The 26,736-nt window shown below is 36.7% G+C and overlaps 1 protein-coding gene across 2 annotated transcripts in view; it reads right to left on the bottom strand.

Moving 5' to 3' along the window:
• Window positions 1–255: 255 nt before the first annotated feature.
• The window catches only part of LOC131048401 (dual specificity protein kinase YAK1 homolog), a 44,296-nt gene continuing 17,815 nt past the window's right edge, over window positions 256–26,736 (bottom strand). For both annotated transcript variants that reach the window (XM_057982355.2, XM_057982356.2), the window contains 16 exons: window positions 13,820–13,973; window positions 13,594–13,703; window positions 12,895–12,964; window positions 12,639–12,721; window positions 12,474–12,552; window positions 12,302–12,342; window positions 5,684–5,806; window positions 4,519–4,666; window positions 4,218–4,332; window positions 3,884–3,966; window positions 3,696–3,770; window positions 3,522–3,596; window positions 2,522–3,378; window positions 2,213–2,392; window positions 848–1,305; window positions 256–627 (listed from right to left, as the gene is read on the bottom strand). In XM_057982355.2, the coding sequence (XP_057838338.2) occupies window positions 569–627; window positions 848–1,305; window positions 2,213–2,392; window positions 2,522–3,378; window positions 3,522–3,596; window positions 3,696–3,770; window positions 3,884–3,966; window positions 4,218–4,332; window positions 4,519–4,666; window positions 5,684–5,806; window positions 12,302–12,342; window positions 12,474–12,552; window positions 12,639–12,721; window positions 12,895–12,964; window positions 13,594–13,703; window positions 13,820–13,973 (2,710 nt within the window). In that variant the 3' untranslated portion in view covers window positions 256–568. The remainder of the gene's footprint in view (window positions 628–847; window positions 1,306–2,212; window positions 2,393–2,521; window positions 3,379–3,521; window positions 3,597–3,695; window positions 3,771–3,883; window positions 3,967–4,217; window positions 4,333–4,518; window positions 4,667–5,683; window positions 5,807–12,301; window positions 12,343–12,473; window positions 12,553–12,638; window positions 12,722–12,894; window positions 12,965–13,593; window positions 13,704–13,819; window positions 13,974–26,736) is intronic.

Raw genomic sequence — 26,736 nt, 5'->3', positions numbered from 1 at the left:
TCTCTGCTGAGGTATTTAGAATAATCTGATCTAACTCTGATACTTTTCATAACATTCAAATATAGACATTTTATGTAGTTGATGTGCTGATTTGCAAAATATGGCAGCTAATCAAATTATATGTGTGGTTCTGAAATTATTGTTAGAAACGTGAATTCCACTACAGCACGAGACAAGTCTCTTTTTCAACTTCAACTTGTTGATCCATACCACAAACAGAAAACTAATCAGCGAATGCACATTAGCAAACACAAATAAAGACAAAATAAAACATTTTAATATACGAAAGTTTCAGTCATGGCAAATTTAATCATCATTCATCTAAAGCACCTTCCTAATGTGAGAATCAATTTGAACTATTCTACCAAGTCGAAATGTTTAACTAATGACAATGTTTATGTTTTGATCAAGAAAATATGTTTCAAAACATCGTTGCTTGTTGAAATTAATATCACTATAGCTACATCTTGCATAACACAGACAAGGCTTATTAATCTTCATAATGTATGAATCCTACCATTGTTCTCAACCAGGAAACAGAAGCAACAAGAACAGTTCAACCAGTACTTTACTGATCATGTGTGCCTTGAACTTTGGTTGGAATAGTACCAAGTGGATTCCCTTTCCCTGCAAATTGACACAAAATATAAGCTGGACATGCATAAACCCACATAGAAACAAGATGCAAAAACTTTGGGTATCACAAATTTGGACTGACTAAAACACTGATAACAAAGTATATGACATGGGCTCCCAATAATTTTTTAAATGAATCAAGAATCTCAGAATTGCAATAAAGATTGTGCATAATCATTATAAGAGAACATTGAAATATGCATTTTATTACCTAAATGCAGCGAATGAGGTGCCATTGTCCCCAGATGAGCAAAACTAGTGTGAATCCCACTGCTTGCACTAATGAAATCCTGGCCCTGACTATAGAAAGCTGGGTAATCTTTTTGAGAAGGTAGTGAACACCCATGATTACTCAAAACAGGAAAATGAGAATAAGAAAGAAAGGTCGACTGTGAAAACAGATCAGAAGAATAAGATGTTTGGTGCTTCCCTGTTATATTAGATGGCAAATGCTGACCAGGATTGTTCTGTGATTGATACGGATGCTGAAGTTGTTGCTCAAAAAATAGAGATGACTGCAATGCCATCTGACTTGGAGAATTTTGTTGAGGTTGATCATACTCAAGACGTGAATTCTTTGCCATTGAATGCATATAGCCTAGCTGTGATTCATGCACCAATGTTGGCCTGCCTTCTGTGTTACTCTGTCCTTTGATTAATCCATTTCGTCTGTGACAAACACAGCCATTGCAGGAAATGTAAAACAGAAGAAAAGAAGAAATGGATTTGTAACAGAATCTATCAATAGCAAACCACTGATATATCTTTGTATCAATTCATAAAATCCACAAACGTCTCCATAATTCCAGACTACTCCAACCTCGTTCAATGTCCCAGCATCAGACAACAGCCATGCGCTTTGTATAACTATCGCAAATGAAAGCAATTTCCTTAAAAAATTGAACATATACAACTTTAATAGTTTAACTTGATAATTTCACTTCTTATTGCAACATGCAGAAAAAAAAGTCCAAGTGATTAGCAAATATCTGATGTGCCTCATTCTTTACAATGCTAGTTATTTGCTAAGACATCACCAATGAACAAGAGGTAGCTAGCAAGCCTTCTTGACAAGCAGATTTGTTTAGACCACAAACAATTGTATAGATACTTTGTAACAATCCTTCAGCTAAATGTACTAATCAAGGCCATGCAATTAAAGTAAAATGCATCCATCCAAAATGGATTCAACAGAGATGCATGCAAGAAAACATCTTTAGTATGGGGATGAGCACATACAAAGTTAGAGGAGAATAGAGAAAAGTAACATTTTTAACAACAGGTGATGATAATTCAGAAAAGTTGTTTCAAATTCAATAAAAACAGTCTTAATTATTATTTGCAAGCCAACACGCTTCATAACAACAGGTGATGATATTTCACAAAAGTTGTTCGGAATTCAATAAATACAGTCTTAATTCTTATTTGCAAGCCAACACACTTCATCAAACAAAATCCAAAAGCTGATAGAAGGTTTAAATCAGTCAACAAAAAGAAAGAAACGCATATCATATCCTCTGCAAAAGAGATTTGCCACAATTAATTTGCAGTTCTCTATAACAAATAGAACCCATACCTAAAAGCATATGAAGTTTGCAGTGGACTTTCTTGCAGCGCAATATAACTTTGGGCGGATTTGCACGCTCCACCTGCTTTTAAAGTGGCACGACATGTAGCTTGTCCCGATTGAATGTTTTCCCCTAATGTAGAAATTGGTACAAGATCCGAACCATCCGTTTGAAAAAATAAATCATTGCTGCAAAAGAAATCAATAGATATTAGAAACCAATTGGAACATTGAAGTTGAAGTAACTTGTGCCAATCAAAATATAACAGTCCAAAAGATGAGGAATAATGCATTTGGCCCTTGGGTACAAACAGTTACTTGTAATTTGGATACCAAACTCCTGGACCAGGAACTGGCAAAATCTTTTCCCCTCCACCAGAGAACCCCCCTTGTGTGGTCACAAAATCCCTCCTTGGAAAGGAAGAAGCCCGAGTTTCATTATCATAAGTTGTAGACAATCTTGTATGGCTGCTCATCCCAAACCTTTGACTCCCAGGATGAAGAGGAGAAGATTCATGACCACCACAAGGAGTACCAAGGTACCCAGCTTGAGAATTACAGTCTGAAGAACTGAAAGAGCGCATATTGATATCTACATTCGCACTGCCATATTTTTTATGATTAGCCTTCTGCTGTAGACGGATGTCATCCTCAGATGAAAGATGAGAGCTTTCAAGTATTCCCAAACCATTTCTTCTGTGATTCGGACCAACAGCAGCTGCCCTTCCAAGGGCAATGCTGTGAATGCCACCACTTGCAGGTGAAGTCAGAAAATGCTTGCCAGGAGATGCAGGAGAAAAATGTACTTGAGAGCTCAAAGGTAACTTTGAAGGGCTGACCCCAATAGACAGAGGCTTGAAAATACCATTCAAGGGGCTTACACCAAGTGCATGCCCATGAGGGACTAGCGTTGTTTTCTGATAAGTTTTAGGACTTTTCCCAAAACTACTATCTCCACTAACACCATCTTCCTGGGACTTGAGTGCAGAAGCATCAAGAGGGCAATAACTCACTGGAATATGAGCGTAGCCTTGGCACCCACAATTATTAGCAAAGCTGAAATCCTCTCCAAGGATGCCATAGCCTCCTAAACTACCACAGCTATTTGCATGATCAAACTTAGTAGAATGATACTGTGGACTGCTGTAATGAATACCTGCCTTCATGTTTACAACCTGAAATTGAATTTAAGAACAATATATAGATATTAAAGCACACAAAGAACGAAAAAAAATAGGCTCAACCTTCTCAACATCATTGGGCATACATAACATATTAAAAAGAAGAATGCAAGAATAACTTCATAATATTTGCTTACCCGAGGAAAAGTGCTGTTACCAAAGCAATGACTTGGTTCAATATTATCATCCACCATAATTTCACGGAAAACAATCTACAACAAGATAAATAAGTTACAGTAGTTGGAAAAGTAACCACTGCTGAATTGTGCAAAATTTTGCATTGAAATTTTTTTATTAAACCAATTGAATACCATGTGGGGTGCTTCTGGAAAAGGCCTGTAAGGGCCAGTGAATGGCTCTTCTGTCACAAAAGGATGTTGGGCAGCCTACAAAATGTTCTTTACCAAATCACTATCATGTTAAAGTTAAACTTAACAATGGAATGAATCATCTTACATAAATATGAGAATATTGACAGGGTAGGAGGAAAATCATGTACCTGCCTAGGTGTCCATCTCTTTACTGGGTCAAAGTGCACAAGGCCTCTCAAAAAGTCTATAAATGATAAGCGTGTTTGATTCTCTGTGCAGTAAGAGACTGCTTTATGAGAAAATGAAAAGAACCATGGACAACCTAATTGACTATAAAAACCTTATCACAAAAGTTCTAAAATATTAGAAAATATGTAGTTATGAAGATCAGTTAAAATTAATTGTTATATAGCAAACAAGCACTGAGCATCTCAGCATGAAGATAGAAACAGAATTTGCTAAGCCAATCAACCCTCCAGCCAGAAGGCTTTATTTAAGATAATAAAAAGTAAGAGTCCAAACCTTTCACAAGCTCTTCCTTTGACATCTTCTTCTTATAAGGATAGTTGAATATAACGTCCTCTAGTCTTACATGATTGAAGTAACGTTTCCCTGATACCGGCTTCTTTTTTTCTCTCTAACAAGGAAACAAATGCAAAAAGAAATAGAGTAGCATAATTTAAAACAAGATTAGAAAAGGAATGCACTAAGGAATTGGGAAAGAAAAATAATAGATTTGAAAAAAAATCCATCCATACTGACAGAATCATAAACCGTATTATAAAAAAGAAGCATCAAGGTAGGTAAGCTGTAGATAGCTCACTGCTTCATATTCTGATTCAGACAGAAACTGGTATGCACTTTGTACTCCCTTCCCTGCTTGGCTTTCATCAACCCAGCTGTTTCCAGCATGCTTAAAATATTTACTTGAATTCCTTGCAGTCCTCAAGATCTGATCTGGGGGCTGACACCTAGATGGAAATACCAGCATTTCAGTTGGAAACAAGTACTTCAAGAAATAGCAGGACCAGAAAACTCTATGCGTGCTAAAACAGTTTACTGAAGACAAAAGTATATTTATTCAAGGAAACAAAATATCACACTATAAAACATTAAACAGAAATTGCCAATGGCTTAAGCATAGCTCAAAACTGCATTATAAATCAAAATGATAAAGGAAAGCACACAAAACAAAAACTGTGATAAAAAAGTGTTTGTGATCAAAGAACAGGATATAAATTACAATCAAACATAACATAATCAAAAACCATAACAAATTCTAAGAAGCCTACATCAAAAAAATTGCACATGCAGCTCCTCCGTGGACCCAGACACAGATAACATAAATATAACTGACAAACTGAGTGAAAATAACAGAAGTAAAAAATGGATAAATCTCTGCAATCCAACCTCAATTAAATGTTTTAAGCAATTGCACATAATGACAGCAAATACCATGAATAAGTCAAGACTACTCCAAATTAGCAAAAATATTTCTTGGGAATAACTTGGAAAATGAAAAGATAAGGACTTTATGAATGAATTGGAATTTAATCAGGAAAGACTTGGGAAAAGATTGGCAACTTTAAAAATGATTTTTCTCCTGATTTATTGTGTTTTTTTGTTTTTGTAACACATGCCCGTTTTTTGAAAAAAAATATATATATCAGCAATCTCAGCCAACTCAAATAGGCATACACTGCAAGCAGTGATAAATCATGACTAATCGCAACTTTTTGCCAATTTTTGCTACTATGATTTTTTCTGCTCTAATCTTAATTTTTTGCTACTATTATTTGTTCTGTTCTAATCTTAATTAGTGGGTATCTGGTCAATTTTAAAATTTAAGGACAAAACAAACTAAGAAAAGCAAAGACATCTTAATTACTAATATTATCAGGTCTACTGAGTCTACTTCAAAATCCAACAGCCCCCTAATATGTAATCTGGCTCGTGCATGCCTCAATGAAGAAATAAATATAGCTTACCCAAGTCTCTCTATCATTCGCTTCATAAGGTCGTACTCTGAAACCCCTGGGAAGAGAGGTAAACCTAGGAAAAGCTCAGCAGCAATACACCCAAAAGACCACATATCAATTGATGTTGTGTATCTGCATGCAAGTCAAGAAGCAGACAATCTATACCAATACACCACAAAATATACAATATGTTACCAAACACATCCAACAGAACTTCATGATACCATGAAAAATCCAGATGTCAGGGAATATACCCTTCATTACAATACAAGTTTTACAAACAGATTCAGCACAAGATCATCACTGTACCCAAATATTGGAATCAAACAAAACTCAAAAGATACAAATAAGCTCATAGAGCATGTTCATGTGTTAAAATCATCTAATTTAGGACATAGACAGTTCCATTTAGCAAACAACAGAACCAACTCCATAAAAAACTATGAAAGGTAAGGCTGCAAAAGCCCCAAACCTATGAAGCTTTATTTACTATATGTCACCAGGATACATGAAATATTCATGTCCAATGTAGTATGTATATAATACGACAAAAGACCCTCTAAGAAGCAGGTAATCAACATTTTTTATTTTAACACCAAAATCATAATAATGCGCATTGATTTAAGTTATTAAATTGCAGGCTTATAACAGTCTACTGTAGCCCCCACTGCCAGAAGAAATTTCGAAATCTGAAATTGCAGGTAAAAACAATCTGTAAAAGCTTGTCTCATAACCATAACTGTATAGCAACTGCCAAAACATAAAGACCATTTAAAAATCAGAAAATATAAAATCTTCAAGAACATTACCTGACTATGAACTGACTCCAATAGATTACCATGTATAACAGTAATACATAAGATATTATCAAAACCGTATGAATTAACCATAGACAAGAAAGATTGATTACCAGAATAAGAAGAATGGACAACATAACTTGATTAGAATTATTTGGGAATTCTGTTAAATCAGCTAGATAACTGCCAATAGATCATGTCAAATCTTATGGCACGATTCCTAACAGATCTGACTTTGAAAAACTGTTGCAAAATGTCTAGACTGTTTCTTATTGAGGTGGATGTAAACACATCCACCAGGACAATAAGAATTTGACAGAAGCAGACAGATTAAGACATTAGACACTTCAATTTTCATGGTCTGCAGAAACAGACAGTTTAAGACATTAGACACTTCAATTTTAATTGGTGATTTCAATCAGGAGGCACATCTGGGTGTCACACTTATTCATCATGTCTACCCTTTGCAAGAGTCACATCCTTTCACAATTACCACCCTTTGAAAGAGTCACAAACTTTCACAATCACTGCCCTTTGAAAGAGCACAACCCTTCATAATTTTTGCCTTTTGAAGGAGTCACTCCCTTATTTTCTTCCCATTCCTGTTTTTCTTTCCATCAACTCTTTCTTGATTCGCATGTTCCCTCCTTTGTTCTTTTCTCCATATGCCCTTTCTAATTGAAAGATGTCGACTAGGAGAAGAATCAGCTCTGAATTGTTTTGTTTCAAATTCAATCTCTGACCAGCGTATTGTAGCTTGGGGTTTTGAGGAGGTTTTTGAGTTTTAATGCGTTTTGGGGGTTTTTGAATGATAGTATGAATAATGCAATTTTGGAAATCAATACAGGAACAAATTACAACTACTGAAATTAAATTTCAGAATGTCTGATTTATTAACAGCAACTAACAAATGCCAAGAATAAATGAATTTCAACACTAACATGCCAAATTGGCCTACCAAGGGTCCAACGCCTTGCCTGGAGGGCTTCTTTATTGACCTTATTGAATGAAATTGCTGCTACAGGAGCTCCCAATGTGAACCAACTGCTCCAACATGTTTTATTCCTCTAAACAATAATTATCAAAAACAATTGAAAGGATGAATAGCTGATCTGGAGCTTATTCTGAAATCTTGCTAGGAAAGATCACCAAAATTGCTTCCTTTTCCCCACTACTTTGCTGATATCATTCAAATATACTGAGGTTTCACCAAATAAACCACCAAAATGCCTTAGTTTCCTCCTAACAATGATTTCACAAATGATAGCTGCTCCAAAACCCTCATTAATTTATTTGCGATTCCCAGGCTTCCAAGGATGGTACGGCTAACCTAGGAATAGTACAGTTGGCTGGAAATGATGGTAAACCACCCAGAACTGAGAATTAAGCTTTATTGATGCTGATTAATCATTAAAACCTCTGAATTTGGCCTTCTATTACCCGATTTGAGGCTTTCCTTGAATGTTGAAATGCTAGAAATGGCTGGGGTTTTGTCCAACCAACCCTAGATTGAAGGTTTTCATCCTCAATCAGAAATCCAAAAGCTATACTACTGCAGAGAAGAAAAAATGAATGATTCCGATAAACATAATGCCCAAATTGCACGTACAACCTTCTTTAAGCCGCCAATCCCTAATTCGACCTCATTTGGCTTCTTCTAAAGATTCCAATGGAATCTTTCCTCTTTTCAAAAATTCGACCAGCATGAGGGGTCAACATAACATTAAAGTGTGGCCACCTTTTAATTAAGAACTCACCTAGGAAGTTGTGCAAGGTAATAAAAAGTTACTTATTAAGTCATAAAGTAACTTTTTATTAACTTTTGTAAAATAAAGTTATAACTTCATAAAGTTACTTTTATTAAAATTTTCTATTAATAGAAAAAGTAACTAATAAGGTCTTATAAGCTTTTATTATAAACTTTTTGAATAATTTCCCACCAAGCTCCAAAGCTGGCTAAGTATAACTCCTCCTGGTGAACCAAACATCTCCTAACCCCATCATTGGCCCGCAGAGATGACTAACAAGCAAATCTAGGATTCTTGAGTGATCACTGGAAAAAGGGGGTCATTACAATCCTCCCTTCCCAGGATTGCTTGCCCTCAAGCAACATCAAGCAACCCGCTGCTCCACTCTGATAAAAATTCCCAATCAAAACAATACCCGGATCCCATACAAAGATGAAGAATCCGCTGAAGATGCTGAAGTAGGAGAATACGACATCACATAAGTTATCAAACATACGGTCAAACAAACACCAATCAATGTGATACACCCCTAACTCTATCTCTATCTCCAAAATACATCTCTAAACACTTCCATACTGCTGAAAAACTAGTGTAGACCCTACCAAGTCCAAAAGTGCCAAACAGTCCTTACTAGGACAGTCACTAATCCCTCCAAAACCAGAGAAAATGTAAGCACCAATCAGCAAGGATACTGCTGTCATGTGAAGTGGAATCGGTGACCAATCCACAGGTGAGTGAGAGATACCTTCTACTATCATCAAAGGCACCTCTTGAGTAGCTGGCCCACTAAAAGTATCATCAATTACAACTTCATTCTTAATAAAGATGTAATCAGCAACTGAGTTTTCAGAATTAGACAAAATTTGTCCATCATTCAACATAGGATAGTGAAGGTCATGAATATGTAGGAGATGCTTCTTAGCTTATTGGGCTATCAATTTGGCATGTCGTGCTCTTGCCAACCAATCTTCATTCAACCTCTGACACTGCTCTATATCACCTGTCCCAAAATGCACAAAATCTGATTTACTACAAGATGCACCATTATTAGCTTCCAACCAGTATGTTGTCATTCCTTTAGGCTTGCCATCCGATGAAGCTTTCAACACCACTTCCTTCCCATCCACTGAGAACTCCAACTGCAACTTATGGTAATCAAATGTATATCTACCAATGGATTGAAACCACTGCATGCCTAAGACCACATCATATTACTCTATCAGTATCACATAGAAATCATCAGTCAAGAGATAAGTTCCCAACTGAAGGCTAAGTTGAGGAACTCTCGTAGTGCAACTCAAGGTACTACCACTAGCAATTGTCACTCTAAATCCTGAAAATTCCTCAACCTATAATCCAAACTTCTCAACTGACTACACACTCAAGAAGTTGTAGGTAGCACCTGTATCTACCAAGCAATCCACTGGTTGTCCACTAGAAGTTCCCTTCATTCGAAAGGGGTAGTACCACGGTACTCCGAACAATGAGGCAATTGTAATGTGGGCAGAAGCCAATGTATCCTCATTACCTGTATCCTACATTTGCTCATCCTCACCATCAGAAAAAAACCTCTATAAGATGTGCCTTGCCTTTCCCAAGGCATCTATGACCTGGTTCCCATAGTTCTTTGCTCCAACATGTTTTATTCCTCTAAACAATAATTATCAAAAACAATTGAAGGGATGAATAGTCTTATTTTGAAATCTTGTCAGGAGAGATCACCAAAATTGCTTCCTTTTCCCCACTAATTTGCTGATATCATTCAAATATGCTGGGGTTTCACCAAATAAACCACCAAAATGCCTTAGTTTCCTCCTAACAATGATTTCACAAGTGATAGCTGCTCCAAAACCCTCCTTATCAATTTATTTGCAATTCTCAGGCTTCCAAGGATGATATGGCTAGCCTAGGAATAGTACGGCTGGCTGTAGAAACCATTTATTTGCTGGAAATGATGGTAAACCACCTAGATCTGAGAATTAAGCTTTATTGATGCTGATCAATCATTAAAACCTCTAAATTTGGCCTTTTGTTACCCGATTTGAGGCTTTCCTTGAATGCTGAAATGCTAGAAATGGCTGGGGTTTCGTCCAACCAACCCTGGATTGAAGGTTTTCATCCTCAATCAGAAATCCACAAGCTGTACCTGCTATGGCATACTGCTGCAGAGAAGAAAAAATGAATGATTTCCGAAAAACATAATGCCCAAATTGCACGTACAACCTTCTTTAAGCCGCCAATCCCTAATTCGACCTCATTTGGCATCTTCTAAAGATTCCAATGGAATCTTTCCTCTTTTCAATAATTCAACCAGCATGAGGGGTCAACATAACATTAAAGTGTGGCCACCTTTTAATTAAAAACTCACCTAGGAAGTTGTGCAAGGTAATAAAAGTTACTTATTAAGTCATAAAGTTACTTTTATTAACTTTTGTAAAATAAAGTTATAACTTCATAAAGTTACTTTCATTAAATTTTCTATTAATAGAAAAAGTAACTTATAAGGTTTATAAGCTTTTATAAGCTTTTATTATAAACTTTATTGAATAATTTCCCACAAAGCTCCAAAACTGGCTAAGCATAACTCCTCCCGGTGAACCAAACATCTCCTAACCCCATCATTTGCCTACAGAGATGACTAACAGGCAAATCTAGGATTCTTGAGTGATCACTGGAAAAATGGGGACATTACACTAATGAACTCTTCTCCTTTTTATAACTCATGTTTGATGGATTATAACTCTTCATTTCATGCCTTTTGACCATTCATTAAACTGAATTAAATTTTAATTATATTATATTTTTTTTTATTATTTATTATTAAATCCTTTTTCAAAAGGGGATATTACAAAGTTTCAGCCCTGGGCATCAATGAAAGGTGGGTGTAGAATGAGAGGTAGATTTTTTTGTCTCGCTTTTATTCTCTGATGTCATTTTACAGTTTACAATAGTTACTTTTGGATTTAGGTTTAATGTTTTAATGTTTTTGAAACTGTTTTTTCTACACCTGGTTTTGAACCTGGGTAAATGTTGGCTTCAGGCAGGGCACACCCCAAGTTTGAGCAGTGTATGTGGAAAGGGGTGTACCTGACTCCTCAAAACACAAACTGCCCTGGCATAGAGAGACAACTCACACTGGGACTAAGTTTGGGGGTAGAACCCTGCTAAATAGCTTCAGGACACGACATGTGTTATCCACCACAATTCTTCTCAGGCGCATTTTTACATCCCCCATGGCTTTGTCAAATTTATAAGGGAAAAAAATCCACTCGATTGCATTAAAAAACAGAACTAAATAACCATAAAAAGGAAAACAAAAAATAATTGCAAACATGGGTTTCCGTAATAAAACAGCATGTTGCTTGGCCAGAAACGCACAACGGATTTTGCACAAGTTTTCTAAGTGAATTTCCTAGCTGTTATGCCTGCTTACATGCTGTTCTTCCAGAGATATATCTTGCATGATAACTATGCATAAAGTATTTTAGGTATGTCCTCTCTGTGACATTTTAATATGGAATCAGGTGCAATTAATTCATAATATTACATGTAGATGTTTGGAAAAACTGATACCATTATCATGAATATAGGACAATTAACATCCAAGAGATGATCAACTAATTAACAATTGAAAGATATAGAACAAAATGAGGAAATTAACACAAATTATAGACCAAGTCTCCTCACCAGTTATGGTGTCTAAAATGGGGCTATCAGGAATCCCACCTTATGGAAGAGAGGGATTTCAGAACAGATGACTTACGTAAGTGCTAGGGACGGGCAAGAAGGGCTTCTATGCTCAACCAAATTTTCCATTTCCTAGATTCATATTGGTATGTCATGCATCATGGAGATATTAAATTTTTAAACTATTGACAAGGCAGTAAACAATTGATGGACCAAGAAAATAACTTTATGAGTCATCGAGAAAGAACATTGTCAAACTTTAATCATCACCATACTAGTGCAACAAAACATGCTGATGACTAATTATAAGTCAACATTAAAACATTTTACCACTCTTTCTCCTAATGATCGTCTAACAAAACAACAATCAATAATATCAAAACTTCAGAGGATACGGATGCCCAAGAACAACTTCGGGAGATCTGTAGAAGCGGCTCTGCAGTAACAATCCCAAGAAGTATATTATTAATACTGCATGAATTAGAGATTCACTTTAAATTAAGTCTTTAAATTATACAAATGTGAATTATTGGTTGACAATGTGGTTAAACTTTGTGGTGTGTATACCTGAATGTAAGAATAAACTGTTTGGTTCTCCATGCATGCAGAACCAAAATCAATGAGCTTGATTTCTGTTGAATGTATACTGCACATTTTCAGAGGAGCTAAGTCAGTAGTCTGACAAGGAAAAGAAGCAGCAAAAGTGGTAACATGCCTAAGAAAGTCAATTACCTTGTTGTCAAAAGAATATTTTCTGGCTTCAAATCACAATGTATCACACTTGCATCTCGCAAGACAAGTAAAGAATCTAATATCTAGAACACAAACAGAAAACAGTAAATACAAGTAATGGCAATACTACCAGGGCTATTATGATCATGGGTAGCAATATATTAATTTTATTGGAAAGTATAACCAACAAATACAATACAAGATAAAATTCTAGTCAACTGCATTGGGTAGAAGTTTAAACACCAATCCAGGATACCTGTTTTGCAAAGATCTTCAACAAAGTCAATGATATTCCCCTGAATTGATTCGTTTTAATCAATTCGTACCTGTAAAACTTCATAGTTTGTTAATTGTCGGGAACAAAAGAAATTTCAACACAACAATTAAAGCATATCCATGTATTGAAACGATACTGAAATTACAAATCAATATAAACTAAAATACATTTGCTTGAACTCCAAATTGAAATTATATGATCAATGCAAAATGAGCCAGGGCATTAATGTAATAAGGCAAAGATCAAAAATCACCCTCCTGGACAAACTAAAACATCTTGCAAGTTTTGAAGTAAGGTATTAAGCCAAAGAATCAATGTTTGTAAAAAATGAAATATGGGAGGTTTATAAAAATGTGAAATGCATTCAAGCCAAAAAATATAAACAGGAAGAATGAGAAGAAAACAACATATAATGTTCTTTTTAACAGATATAGCAAAGCATATAAAATTTTCCTTCATATCGAAATTTCGATCTAGACTCAATTAAGGTCAGAGAGAGTGGATCAATGTTGAACCCCTCCAAAAATAAGAGGACTTTATTAGAATGGCCAAAAAAATGATGTGTTGAAAGCCTTGTGGATAAACCTTCATAGAACATTTAACTTCCAACAATCCACTCTCAAAAGAAATGTGATTTTTTTCCAGTTTGTGTGGGTTCTAGATACGCTATAAACTCACAAATTTGCTCCAAGCATTTCGAACACTATGCACAAGTGCCCATGAAATACAAAATGATCACGCATACGAACAATGTGATGTTTATTTTCTGGATCAAACTTCTTATTCAACTGCAAGAAGACAAAACAGATTATAATGCAAATTTTAAAATTACAAGAACATGCATACAATTGTTACTTCCACATGAAAATTGCTCGAACCCAATCAAATGCCTAGATATGCTTACCGTATTCAAAATGGAGACCTCAACCACTGCCTGATGGTAGTAAGCAGGCTGATTTTTTATTACTTTCACCGCAACAAGGCCATTTGTTTCACTGGACCAACATTTGACAACTTGACCAAATGTCCCTTGGCCAAGCAGATCTTTGACAATGTACCTGAAAATGCTTTAGAATTAGCTCTAGCAAATCAAGAAAAATATCAAATTACTCATTGAATTAGAAAATAGGCAAATGCCAATTACCAAAGAATATGTTAGATAGACCCAAGACTCAAATAAGTGTCCCTAGTGAATTGAATAATCTCCCGACTGTGTGTAACAGTATAGTGTAAGAAAATATTCGATTGAACCAGCAGTGCTGACTATAGTAATTGTAAGACATGGTGAATGTATTCAAAATATCGTGAGTTTTTTTCCTAAGTAAGCATTGTGAGTTCAAATCTAGATAAGTGGGCATTTCTATCAGAAGTCTAAACATTGAGCCAACTTGGACTCCTATCTGTGGTGAAGTTTGATGATACTTCGCATTATGTGATTGGATGCATGTCAACACAAGAAGATATCTACAAGATAAATTATTATTCTTTGCAAGCACATTGTTGTCCAAGAATTCAGCATCATTAGATTCATGGCCTCGGGTCCGATGTCTCCATCTTTTCCCTAATAATGAAACAACAATAAATCACATATGAGATCAAGGAGAGGCAGACCTTGAGCACCTCCTGATAGTTACAAGATCGTTAGTAGTTATTTGTACATAGCAAATAAGAGTTCAAGTAGTTAATAAGCATCAAAGTGTATCAGGGAAATCATGAAGTCTAATAAATAAGGTGATTTCCCTAGTTGGCATTAAGAGATATTATAAGATTAAGGAAGTATGCCAAAGAGATTAATGTTAAAAAACAGCAATCATATTGTACAGCCTATGCATATACTAAAAGCAGCGACTTGATCACAAGGTAAAGTAACTAACATTAGCATACAGCGATCACATCAATATAACATACAACATTGAGTATATTGGAGAATGACAAGACAGCGATGGTATACAGTCATTAGGATTCTAAGATAGCAACCTCATACAACATTTCTGTTGGTAAAAGATATGATCAGATTACAAAGTGAAAGATCAACGATTGTATTAGAAGAAGACTCTGATGAAATAGCCAACTCCAATATGGTGCGATTTCATAAAGCTGGAGGAAACATTAATGCAAGATTCAATGTTGATGAAGACAGATGAAAGTGTGACTTCACCATGGAATGGTATAGCTTCATAAGACAAAGGTGGCAATTAATTATAACATGCAGAGATCATATTAAGACAGCAAGATAAGTATACGACAAATACATAAGAAAATCTGAGGTGACTTCATATAATTGCGATTTCATCATCACTAATAGTGTGATCCATAAGAGCATGCAACAATTAATAAGTAATCCATGTTTACACAGCAGATCGAACTAAGCATATTTAATCAATAAACAGTCATTAATATTAGTTAATTAATTATTCCTTATCAAAGGAAGTGATTAAGGAATCAGAAAGAGCTGCGATTAAGGGAAAGGTATGTCCATTCCCAACCCAAGGATGCAAACCTTCAATCCTACAAGATATTTCATGGGGAACGAACTCATCCCAAGGAATCATCAAATTGGAACTTGTCTTCTTTAGTTGAATCCTATTTGGATCGGCTCTCTTGAGCATTTCACCTTTGGCATATAGGTTGCATACATCAAAATTCATATCAGAAACAACACCATTAACTATTGTTGCAAGCATATAATTTCAGATCAGGGACAGCAACATATCACAGTAAGTGATATCGTCATATACCTCTGCATACTCATAAAGACATATAAGGAACAGCAGACCATCATATCCTTCTAAGCGATATTTGGAAAGTAATTGCATAAGTTTAAGGACCAAGATCAGACACTAGCAAGAGTATCAACAAGAACATTGCAAGTTCATATCAGTATATCAGGAAAGAGCATTACATCGCTATTAGCAATAGTAAATTCAGTGAGACAATAAAGATCTTCTTTGCACATTTATCAATCTTTCATATCTGAGATAAGATAATCTTATCATTATTATATTAAGTAGACCAAATCACCTTGCATATGTTTTAGAGCAAAATCAGAGATAGCAGCAATATTGGCTTTCATCTATTTTATAATATCAGAATATAAGTAATATCAATTGTATTTTATAATAAGTCTCATTGGTAAAGTATCAACTTCTATTGTTATTTTTTTTTTTAATTAAAAGACATAGAAGCCAACATATTATAAATAATATAATAAAAAGATACATCAGTGTTTATGTCGCTTAGGCAAAATTGCCAGAGATAATTACAAATTATCTGCAAACTGTTAATTTAATAATGTCCCTCTGACTACATGCAGATAATACAAAATACCAAAACTTGAAATGTTTGAAGCTGATATCCATAGACTGATACAAACTATGCAAAAAAACAACCTTCAAACAACCAGATATGTGCATCGATGAACACCACAACTACTGAATAGAATTCCTGAAAATCTCCTGCAAAATAAAAACAAACATTAGGAGAAAACATAGAATGGCCAACAAGTGTCCAGCTATATCGGCTCATGGCAAAACACATATCCCATCCTCTGTCCGACACATCTAGCTTAATCTGTGGACAGGACATGATGTACGCTCCTCTGGTTCACTATTTGAGATTATTAAGAACAGAAATCTCTTGCAAATGATCTTTGATAGATAATTGTCCCAATTTCCTAAGTTTGACCATAAGGGGACATTATAAGTGGTATCAGAGCATTGCACTTTGTGGTTATATTGCATTGTTCCTAAGACGCGACATTACGTCAGGATCCTTATTCATTAGTTGAGAGTGTGCTCATGCTACTCATGGATTTGTTGGTGTTGGAAATAAGCCACACCCGGACTGACGATGGACTGGTCCAAGAGGGGCCAGTAGCTCAGTGGTAGAGCACTCCAGCAGCGTATGGAAGGTCCTAGGTTCAAGTCCTAGCTGGTCCATGTCTCAACATAGTATCAGAGCCAGGTCCAGGCTAGGAGCCCCAAGCACACGAGAGGTGTGGCTTAAGGGGGGGTGTCGATGTTGGAAATAAGCCACACCCGGACCGACGATGGACTGGTCCAAGAGGGGCCAGTAGCTCAGTGGTAGAGCACTCCAGCAGCGTATGGAAGGTCCTAGGTTCGAGTCCTAGCTGGTCCATGTCTCAACAGGATTGATACCAACTACCATATTCATTAAGTTGATGGGATTCAGTGAGGCAATAAAGATCTTCTTTGCACATTTATCATTCATATCTGAGATAGCAAGATAATCTTATCATTATTAATAAATAGACCAAATCACCTTGTGTATATTTTAGAGCAAAATCAGAGATAGCAGCAATATTGGTTTTCATCTATTTTATAATATCAGAATATAAGTAACATCAATTGTATTTTATAATAAGCCTCATTGGTAAAGTATCAACTTCTATTGTTATTATCTTAGGCACTATTTGAGATTATTAAGAAAAGAAATCTCTTGCAAATGATCTTTGATAGGTAATTGTCCCAATTTCCTAAGTTTGACCATAAGGGGACATTATAAGTGGTATCAGAGCATTGCATTTTGTGGTTAAACTGCATTGTTCCTAAGACGGGACATTACATCAGGATTCTTCTTCATTAGTTGAGAGTGTGCTCATGCTACTCATGGATTGATACCAACTACTATATTCATTAAGTTGATAGGATTTTTCACCTTTTCTCTCTACAAGAGATAGAGAATGAGGAGCACTTTATTTCAAGATGTCCCATATACTATGAAATCCAAATGAGATATTACTGCATGTACAAGGTTAAGGGGCACACTACCTTGTTTAGTCCCAATTAGAGGTACTTGGATCTTTAACTCGAGAAAGCAAGCATTCTAAATATCAACCTTCTCACAAAAATCCTTGGACCATCAAATTAATTACCCCTACTTTAAACATATTACAGTTGTTGGAAGAATCAAAATTCCTCCTAATGATATTTTTTAACCATAGATGATGATAAATCAATGAGACTGTTCCCCTTTGCAAGTTGCCACCAAGGTACCTCAACCCTATTTTTCTCACACTATAAAAGGAGAGTCAATTATTCTTTATAGAGGATCAGCAACAACTCCTTGTCCATAGTCCAAGCAGTCTTAAAGTATATTTCCAACTTCTTCTTTACAGTGAGAGGATCAACAACCCTGGATTTTAGGATGGTTTCCAAGAGGCATTCCTTTCACCCTCCACAGATTGCCTAATCAAGCGGACTAAGTCTAAGTCACTCAACCTTAAAATCATTATATATTGTATTAGATCTTCCATGGCGGTTGATAATGATATTTATTCTTCTAATCCACATTTTCATATGGTAAGAGCCAGCTTTTGTTGCTAACCACAATGCAGAGATGATTCCATTTTTTACATTGTCTGAAAATGGCAGTCTACACACTCGCTGGAAATTGCAATCACTACGATGATTGTACTGGCTGTTCTGATGATTAAGTGAATTCTTGTTGATCACTTTGTTTCTTCAATCTGTACTCTCTGAAAACTTTGGCAACTGCTTTCACTCCATCTCGATCCAGCAATGAAATACTTCAAAGCCTCAACTCGTCAGTATACAGCACTTAATCATTCTCAACAATTAACCTTTCCTATTTTTGTTGTCCTTGCCCTTCAAACTGGGTGGTTTGCATTAAAGCCATCAGCTACCCTATCTTCTCCTCACTGAATTATGTGGGACTTGCCAGGTCTTCCTTCACACTGTTTGTGAAGTCCTTTTCCAACTCATCCTTTTCCCTATTGTTTCCTTCTACATCCTTTCCAAAGCAAGAGTTGAATTGAGGAACAAATTGACCTCACATTTCAATCCTTCCAATTTATTTGTCATTTCTTTAAAGCGGTAACAATAAACTGTGCCATCTCCACAAAGAACCTAGCAGCAGATTCATACCAATCAAAAGAATGATTCAACTTCAAAACATAGTTACAAGACTTGGACTCAGCACCCAAACTCAGCAAAAACTCAGTAAACACTCAGCAAATTGAAAAACCCAAGAAATTCAGAGATTTTTAAGGATTTAAAAATTGTTTCATGCACTCTTTGATAAATAAACCTTAAAGACACAATAACATCATCAAATAGAAGCTAATTTAATCAAATAAACAAGTATAAATTGATCAAGTATGTATAAATGCAAATTTTAGCTTAAGGAAACAACTCACTTTGATATATAAACATTGTCAAATGTGTACAATTATAAAACTCATCAAATATGAAATCCATTGCATTGAAACTATAATTATAAGTCTATGGATCAGCAGAGGTTGCATTATTCATCCCAACATCATGCTAAGTCATGTGCTAGCATCTAAGATAGGTCCTAGATAATGATGTAGCCATGATATTTGCTTGTGTCTCAATGATTGGTGTATGTATTCAAGTGAAGAATTTATTATTAAATTTCTCTTTAAGCCTTCAAGACTGCTTGTTTTGTTGACAAGCTCATTAACAATTAAGAATGGTTAAAGAAGGTTATTTTCTATTTGACCTTAGCTAGGACACTAATAGATGGGATTCTTCTATAGATTGTCTATATAAGGCATGATTGATACATTTTGCATTATGAAAATGGCATTTCTTGCCAACTATGATTTAACTTGTATTTAGCAGTACAAGGACTATAGCATGCCATCTTTGCCTATGGTGGTCCTTATATGCTAATCAAGTTGTCCAATGTATGAAACAAGATAATCCTTGATTGTGGCTTTGATTGTGAAGATGTAGAGATTTGCAACAAGGGATATGTATTTTGTAGATTTTTATGATCATGATTCATCATTGGCCTACTACTTGCTTAGACTAATGGTTTGATGGCGGTTGGGGAAAACACCAAAATGGTTTTGAGGAGTAGCACCCCTTACAGGGGTTTGGGGGCAGCACCCCCACTGGAGTACAGGCCACACCATTTTGATGTTTTTTTAAATCCTAAATGGGCATGTCGTAAACCAAACAAGCATAGAAATTTTGCAGGTTTTTCTTTTCAAAAAAATTAAAATTGTCGAGTCTTTGGATCGGGACTCGCCAAGACTCCAGGAATCTGGGAAAGACTCGAAGACCGAGTCTCTCCCAAAACTGGCCAGCCTAGCTTGCCTTGGACTCGCCTTGGCAAGTCTCGTTACTCTGCTTCAAACATGTTTTTCATCTCGAGAATATGCTTTGCAATTATTTGTAATCTTCCTCCATCTCTTTGTTGATTGCATAATCATCCCCTTAAATTAATTTCAGCCAATCTTCGCTAAAACTTTTCAATCCAAGTTTCCATTGTTTTGCCATATGATGCAATCTTAACCAGTCGTGGACCCATGGAGTCTTTCACACCTAATGGAGCTGAAGAAATGTCTAGGATGGGATTGAGCAAGTGCTCAATATAAGTTATCAAGGGTCTGATATATTGTTTCAACTTGACCTTGTCCTTTCCATCCTTCTATATTCCTTTTTGCCAAAGTTGTTACCAGCGAATTAAGATCTAACTATCTAGTGCCCTTACCCAAAGGAGTTTCTACAATTGTGTAATATGTTGGTTGTGCATCTTGAATATCCAAATTGAATGGTAGTCCAACTGTTTAGACAGAGATATTTTCTTGATCCTCCCTCCTTTAAATGGTTTGAAAATTTGCCTTATTTGTAGGACAATCCTTGAGCAAGGAAAAGATTGGTTATGATGTTCAATAGTATCATTTCCATTATTTTTCTTTTTTTATTTACCATCTCATCTAACCACCTGGGAGCCTTCTGCTGAGTTTCTTTTGATTTCACCTCCACACCCACCTAGATTCACCACTTTTCCTTCATAGATATAAGTGGGTGTCTTGGAAGTGGAAGCGAAAGTTGATGAGGAGTAGACAAAGAAATGGGTGAAACCTCAAATGAACAAATAAATGGGAGTCAAGGTTTGAAGAGGTTGAAAGTGACTTCCCCGCCCAAGCTAAAGTGGTGGCAATGGATTCTGATATGCTCTCTTTGTCTACTGATTTTGGAGTATCTATTGTAGGAATAGCAAGTCTCATCCATGGAGGATATGTTACCCTTTTCTTTGCAAGGATCTTGATTCTTCTCTTGGGTTGTGCATCGCCCGATGCCACTATAATAACTCTGCTTGCATGTCTCTTCTTCAATCCACTAGAAAGAGTAACCTGTAGAGCTGAAGATACAGCAATATTATGTTCCTTTTATGCCACTTAATGCTGATGTGATTGAATTTTAGTGGGTTTTGGAATCCTAGAGGAAGTTGCACGTATAATCTTCTTTTCCTTGAGCTCTTTTCATTCATGTGTATCCAATTAGAAGCTCTTTAAATCACATTCCAACTGCTATGCTCTAAGGATCTAAGTTACCAATGCAAGTCCAGGTCTAGGTTCGAGGGTTCAGTTCATAGGTTCAGCCCAAAAAAAACAGGTTGGGTTCGTTTTGGGTTCATTTATACAAAAACATATATATATATATGAAATATGTAAATATATTTGTAGTTCATTTATTGCTCCATGGCTGCCTTTGCCATCTTCGTCGACAACTGCAGCCACACAAGCACCATTGACGGCAATGGCATGAATGATAATAATAATAATAATGAGGAAGACTAGTTTATCAGGGAGATGTTGCCCAGACTGGAGAAAACGGTGATCAAGAGCTTCCTAATTTTCAAATACAATTTGGTCAAGGAATTAAAAGTCGAGGCCAAAGCCTCCAATTGTGCGGTTTGCCTCTACAACATTGAGGATTAAGAAATGCTCAAATTGCTCCCGAAATGCCACCATTCGTGCCAGTGCCTGCCCTCTAGCCCAATTCCCGAAGATTAAGGAGCTAGCACCAAGAACCTCGCTAGCCTTCACTGGCCCCAAAGCCCGAGAGAGGAGCAGCTGCCGACGACAAATGATGCAAAAGGATACAAGATAAAATGAAGAAAAACATGTGAAATTTGTCGCAAGTTCTCCTGGGTTTATTTGAGACAAACACACAGGTGACATGGCTAGCCCTAGCAGCACCCATGAAGAACCAGATTTGGACCTCGAACCCGAGCCAAACTAGATTGCGACTAGGTTCCTGGGTCCTCTAGGGGGTGGACCAATAACATAGCTAAGAATATGATAAAAGGATCAGCCCAATTTATCGTTGGAAATGGAATTGTAACTAACCCTTTTTATCATACGTGATCTCACCTCTAAAAGCTCATCGAGACACTTAAATAAATAATATGCTTATATATGAGTTATAGTAAAGCAATAATAATGCCTTTTTGTAACTTGAGATTCGTTTTCACAATTTGCCCAACATTCTTCTAAATGGGGTAAATGCACATACTTTTTTCCCATCTTTTCTTCCACTTAACCACCTAGGCCAAATAACGACCTAATTTCAAGCACCCCAAAGTTATAAATAGCAATATCTTTATCAACACCCTTAGCAACCTCACTTGCCCTACAAGAATAATGACCAATAGGTATAGGCCCTAGTGGACCCTCTTTGTGCATGGATTTGTAAATCGAAGTAATTACTATCAACTGCTTGTTCAATTATAGTAAGAGAAACTTGTTGTATGGGTACCTGGGTAGCATAAGAGGCCTTCCATTGAATCCTACAACCCTAATGTAGTAAATGTTGGAAATCGTATGAACCAATCTCATCTTCATGAATTTCCCTAATGGCTTCATGTGAAAGCTGCTCTTCATATGATGTGTCCATGCTCATAATCAAATTTTCAATGAATACATGTAGTCTCCTAAGAGAGTATCCATATTGTAGTTGAGGAAGATGACTATAGATAAGGCTAGTGGTCTCATATTCACCCACTTTGTTCAAACCTAGGGACGTCCTCACATGTAAAGTTGTACACCAAATATGACATCATATAGAATTCTTGTATGCAACTGCTAATAGACGCTTTCACAAATGAGGAAATCCGAATCGAACTTGTAAGTTGCAACACTAACCATGTTGAACACATAAAACATCCACAAATGTAATATCCTTGTCTCTAGCCCTCCTAAATCATGTTTACCAATATGATTATACAACCAAGGACATAATTAAATTCATCTCTTATAAGAGTTTTTGTAACAACCTTGAAAGCCTCATTTTGTTGTGCAAGCAATGATGAAAATGTTAAAAACCTATTTCAAGCACACTTCATTTGAATCCTATCGTGCCTAACATGTAGCCATAGTAACCCCAACAATAGAGTCTAAGACAAGAATGCCCAATAAGTCATCAATGGCTTTTGGAGTGAATATAATAATATTTTCCTATCAAATCTTGTGGATTCCTGTTGGTGTCTGTTTTATCATCTACCAAACATTAGGATAGGATACCCGAAGGTATTCTATCCTCTCCTGAAAAATCACTACTGATTCCAAGGTCTATATGTGCGAACAAGCGACTTTAGTGGAATAGCTTCTTGGGTAGTGTATGCTGAAATTTTCAAGGGGGACTTACATTTGACAAGTATTTTTGAACTGCTCAACTTAGATGGATTTAGCAATTTTAGGCTCTTCTTTTTTTTTGGGGAATTTTTTTGGGATTTAGACTTTCAAAAGAAAGGGAAAAAGAGATAGGGTTTAGGAAGGCTAATCTAATCCTACAAATTTCAGAGACAGTATCAACTGGGTGCTTTCGAGAAACCAAACCTTGCTTCGCCGCACTAGGGATAACTACACAAGGCCAGTGCAATCTTCAATGGGTTGTGCTTATGATCGAGATGTTGGGATGCACATGGGATGGGCTCAGACTAACTTTGCACGGTAGAATGGAAATCATCCATTTACCAAAAGTATGAGCGGAAATACACCATCAATTGACACTTATCAAATCCTTCATTCAAATTAACAACAATGAAAGCAAATCTAAATTAATTCTAACAAAGTGTTGAGGCAATTCAAACCATGCAAATCATTCAAATAATAGAGATTACAAAGCAACGCACATGCAATATATTATCTGAAAATGACCTTAAGCAACAATACATCAAAAACCTCACACTCTCCAAATGAGAGGAGGCAACCTTATATAGCTTCAAGAATAAATGAACGGCCGAGATCAAACAGTGATCAAGGGCCCAGATTGAAAGCTATAAAACCCCCTTAGGGTTTCCCAAAACTAACTACCCTCGACCAATTACATTTGGGACACTTGTCCTTCTTGCTAAATATGAACCATCAATGAAAATAAAAGGTTGTTGCATTGTGAAGTGTGCCCTTCTAGAAGCTTCTGGATAAGTCAGGTTCATCGAATCTGGACATGCTGACTTGGAGCGATCTGATTGGTTGGAAGATGACGAGGCGCCACCTCAATGTGTTGAATGTCTTCCTTGAATTTTCCAATTTGTGTCAAGAAATTGTCTAAGTATGGAAATTTGATTCCTTCTTGTCACCATTTGATTATGCTTGGGAGCTTGTATTTTTCAATTCCTTCCGAAGATGAAATCCTTCAAGAAGTTGGAAGTTTATTTAACTTTCCCATATTTTCACCAAGTCTGAGAACTTTTCTTTCTTGATGACTTGAGATTCTTTCAAGTGCCTCGAATTTGGAGAAGAAATCTCTTCGCGAAGTATTTCTCATACTTAGTCAAATTTTGTCCCTCTCTATGCTCGGACGAACCTTGCTCGTGGTCCCGTTTTCAATTCTAAAATTGGCTCGAATCTCCATTTGTGTTTTCTGTGATGATCCTGCCTTCAGTTGCCAATTTATGTTGCGTGGGAGGAGGGTTAAAAAGCTTTGGGTAACCCCTTGCAAATATGAAATGATGGGATCAAGTTGTTCAAGCATTCGCTGTGATCATGTCCTTCTTCTCGATACCCTGACATGCCTTCATCATAATTGAGGAAATTGGAATTTTATTTGTGAAACATTTCCCATACTTAGCCAAATTTTGGCTATCTTCACGCCCGGATGAATCTTGCCTATGAACTTGTCCTCAATCTTTCGTTTGGCTTGAAACTCCAACTGCGATCTCTATGATGATCCCACTTCTATTTCATCCTGCGACCTGTAAAACCAAAGGAAAATAAGTTAGAAATCTATCTTGGATTAAAGAAAATTGAGGCTGCGAACGGCTAAGTGTTTGGAAAATTTCACTTCATTTTCATACTTAGCCATTAGAATGGGATTTTCACATGTAAATTCTCCAACCTTCAAGATAATTGTGATCATAATCCAACACCAAGTGTTATAACTCCGAAAATTTCTTGTACTCAGCCAAAAATAATAATTTTCCTCCCTTAGAAATTCGAACAAATTTACTAAAAATCGTTTCTCAAACTCTGAAAAAAACTCAGAAAATACATAAATCTGCATCATGAATTTAATTTCACCTTCAAAAATACTCAAAAATTCAGGAGAGATTCAATATTCGGTCCTTATAGTGGTTGTCTTTCTCCAAAAATCTGTGAAACTTTTGTCAAAAAAGTTTATCCATCTTCCAGCAATATCCAAAACTTTCTCCAGATGAACTCCAAACTGAAAGTATTTTACTATGCTCTCAATATTTTCGAACTTCTTGGTGTAGAAATGAAGTTTACAATGAAGTATTTGTAAATAAAGTTAAATCCTCAATCAGAAACCCTTAAAATCTTCCAAATCATGTTTCCAATTTTAACTTCATTCTTTTGGAAAGTGTTGTCATGTTCCCAAATTCAAAGAAAATATCTTCCAAAAGTTTCCAATTTGGCTATAAGTTCGAAATATTTATTAATCTTCCAATATTCTCCTTTTGAAAACTTTCTATTTTGGATTTAAGTTCGAAATCTTGAAGGATTTTCATGACATCACTTTGTATTTTTGTTGATTCTGTTTGACTTTTATGTGTAGGCAGACTTTTGGAGGCTTACCTTCATCTTCCTCAAACTTGGGCGGACTTTCCTTACCTCTCCAAGGCATGGTGGAGTTTGAGAAGGCTCTTCAACATCATACTTAGCATCTACTTCCTTGGGCGGAGTTTTGAAGGGTCCCTTCAACATGGAGGGCGGACTTTGAGCAAAGCTCAATCAAGGCGGCTTTTTAGCTAGGGCATAGGGCGGACTTTGGAACACACCCCCTAGGCGGACTTCTAAGACATCTCCAACATGGGCAGACTTCTAGACCTTTGCATCATTTTGCTAGGGTAGGGCAGAGTTTTGATGGGTCTCCAACATAGGGCAGACTTTGGACTTCACCCCTTGGGCACCCCACACACACGGCGGACTTTAGAGTGTTGGCCATCGGACTTTGAAGGGTTGGCCACCAACATGGTAGGATAGGGCGGAGTTTCAAGGCCATTCACTCAACAGCACCTTGGGCGGAGTTTTGGATGACCAGCACCATGGGCGGAGTTTTGGTGAGTCCCCTTAGGCATGGCGGACTTTGGTGGCACCTCCTACATGGCTCTCTAACCTTTGGCGGACTTTAGACTTGGCTCCACCAAGGCGAAATTTTGGCTAAGGCATGGGGCGGACTTTAGACATTGCTCCTTCATGGCCTCCCAAGGCATGGCGGACTTTGGACAAGGCTCCTTCATGGCGAATTTTTTTGGCTAAGGCATGGGGCGGACTTTGAAGGCCTCTCCTCATGGCTCTCTTTACCCTTGGCGGACTTTGGAGGTCTCTCCTACATGGCCTTGAAGACCTTGGGCGGACTTTAGCCTTTGCTCCTTCATGGCCTCCATCAAGGTGTAAATTTGACTAAGGCATGGGGCGGACTTTGAAGTTAGCTCCCACATGACCTCTCTTCTTGGGTGGACTTTGGTGAGTGTTCCTTCAACATGGCCTCCATCAAGGTGTAAATTTAACTAAGGCATGGGGCGGACTTTGAAGGTCCCTCCTCATGACTCTCCTAAGGC

Source organism: Cryptomeria japonica, chromosome 8 (genome assembly GCF_030272615.1).
Source record: "Cryptomeria japonica chromosome 8, Sugi_1.0, whole genome shotgun sequence".
NCBI lineage: Eukaryota > Viridiplantae > Streptophyta > Pinopsida > Cupressales > Cupressaceae > Cryptomeria > Cryptomeria japonica.
Note: the sequence above shows the minus strand (reverse complement) of the source record. Positions and strands in the feature narration are given on the sequence as shown.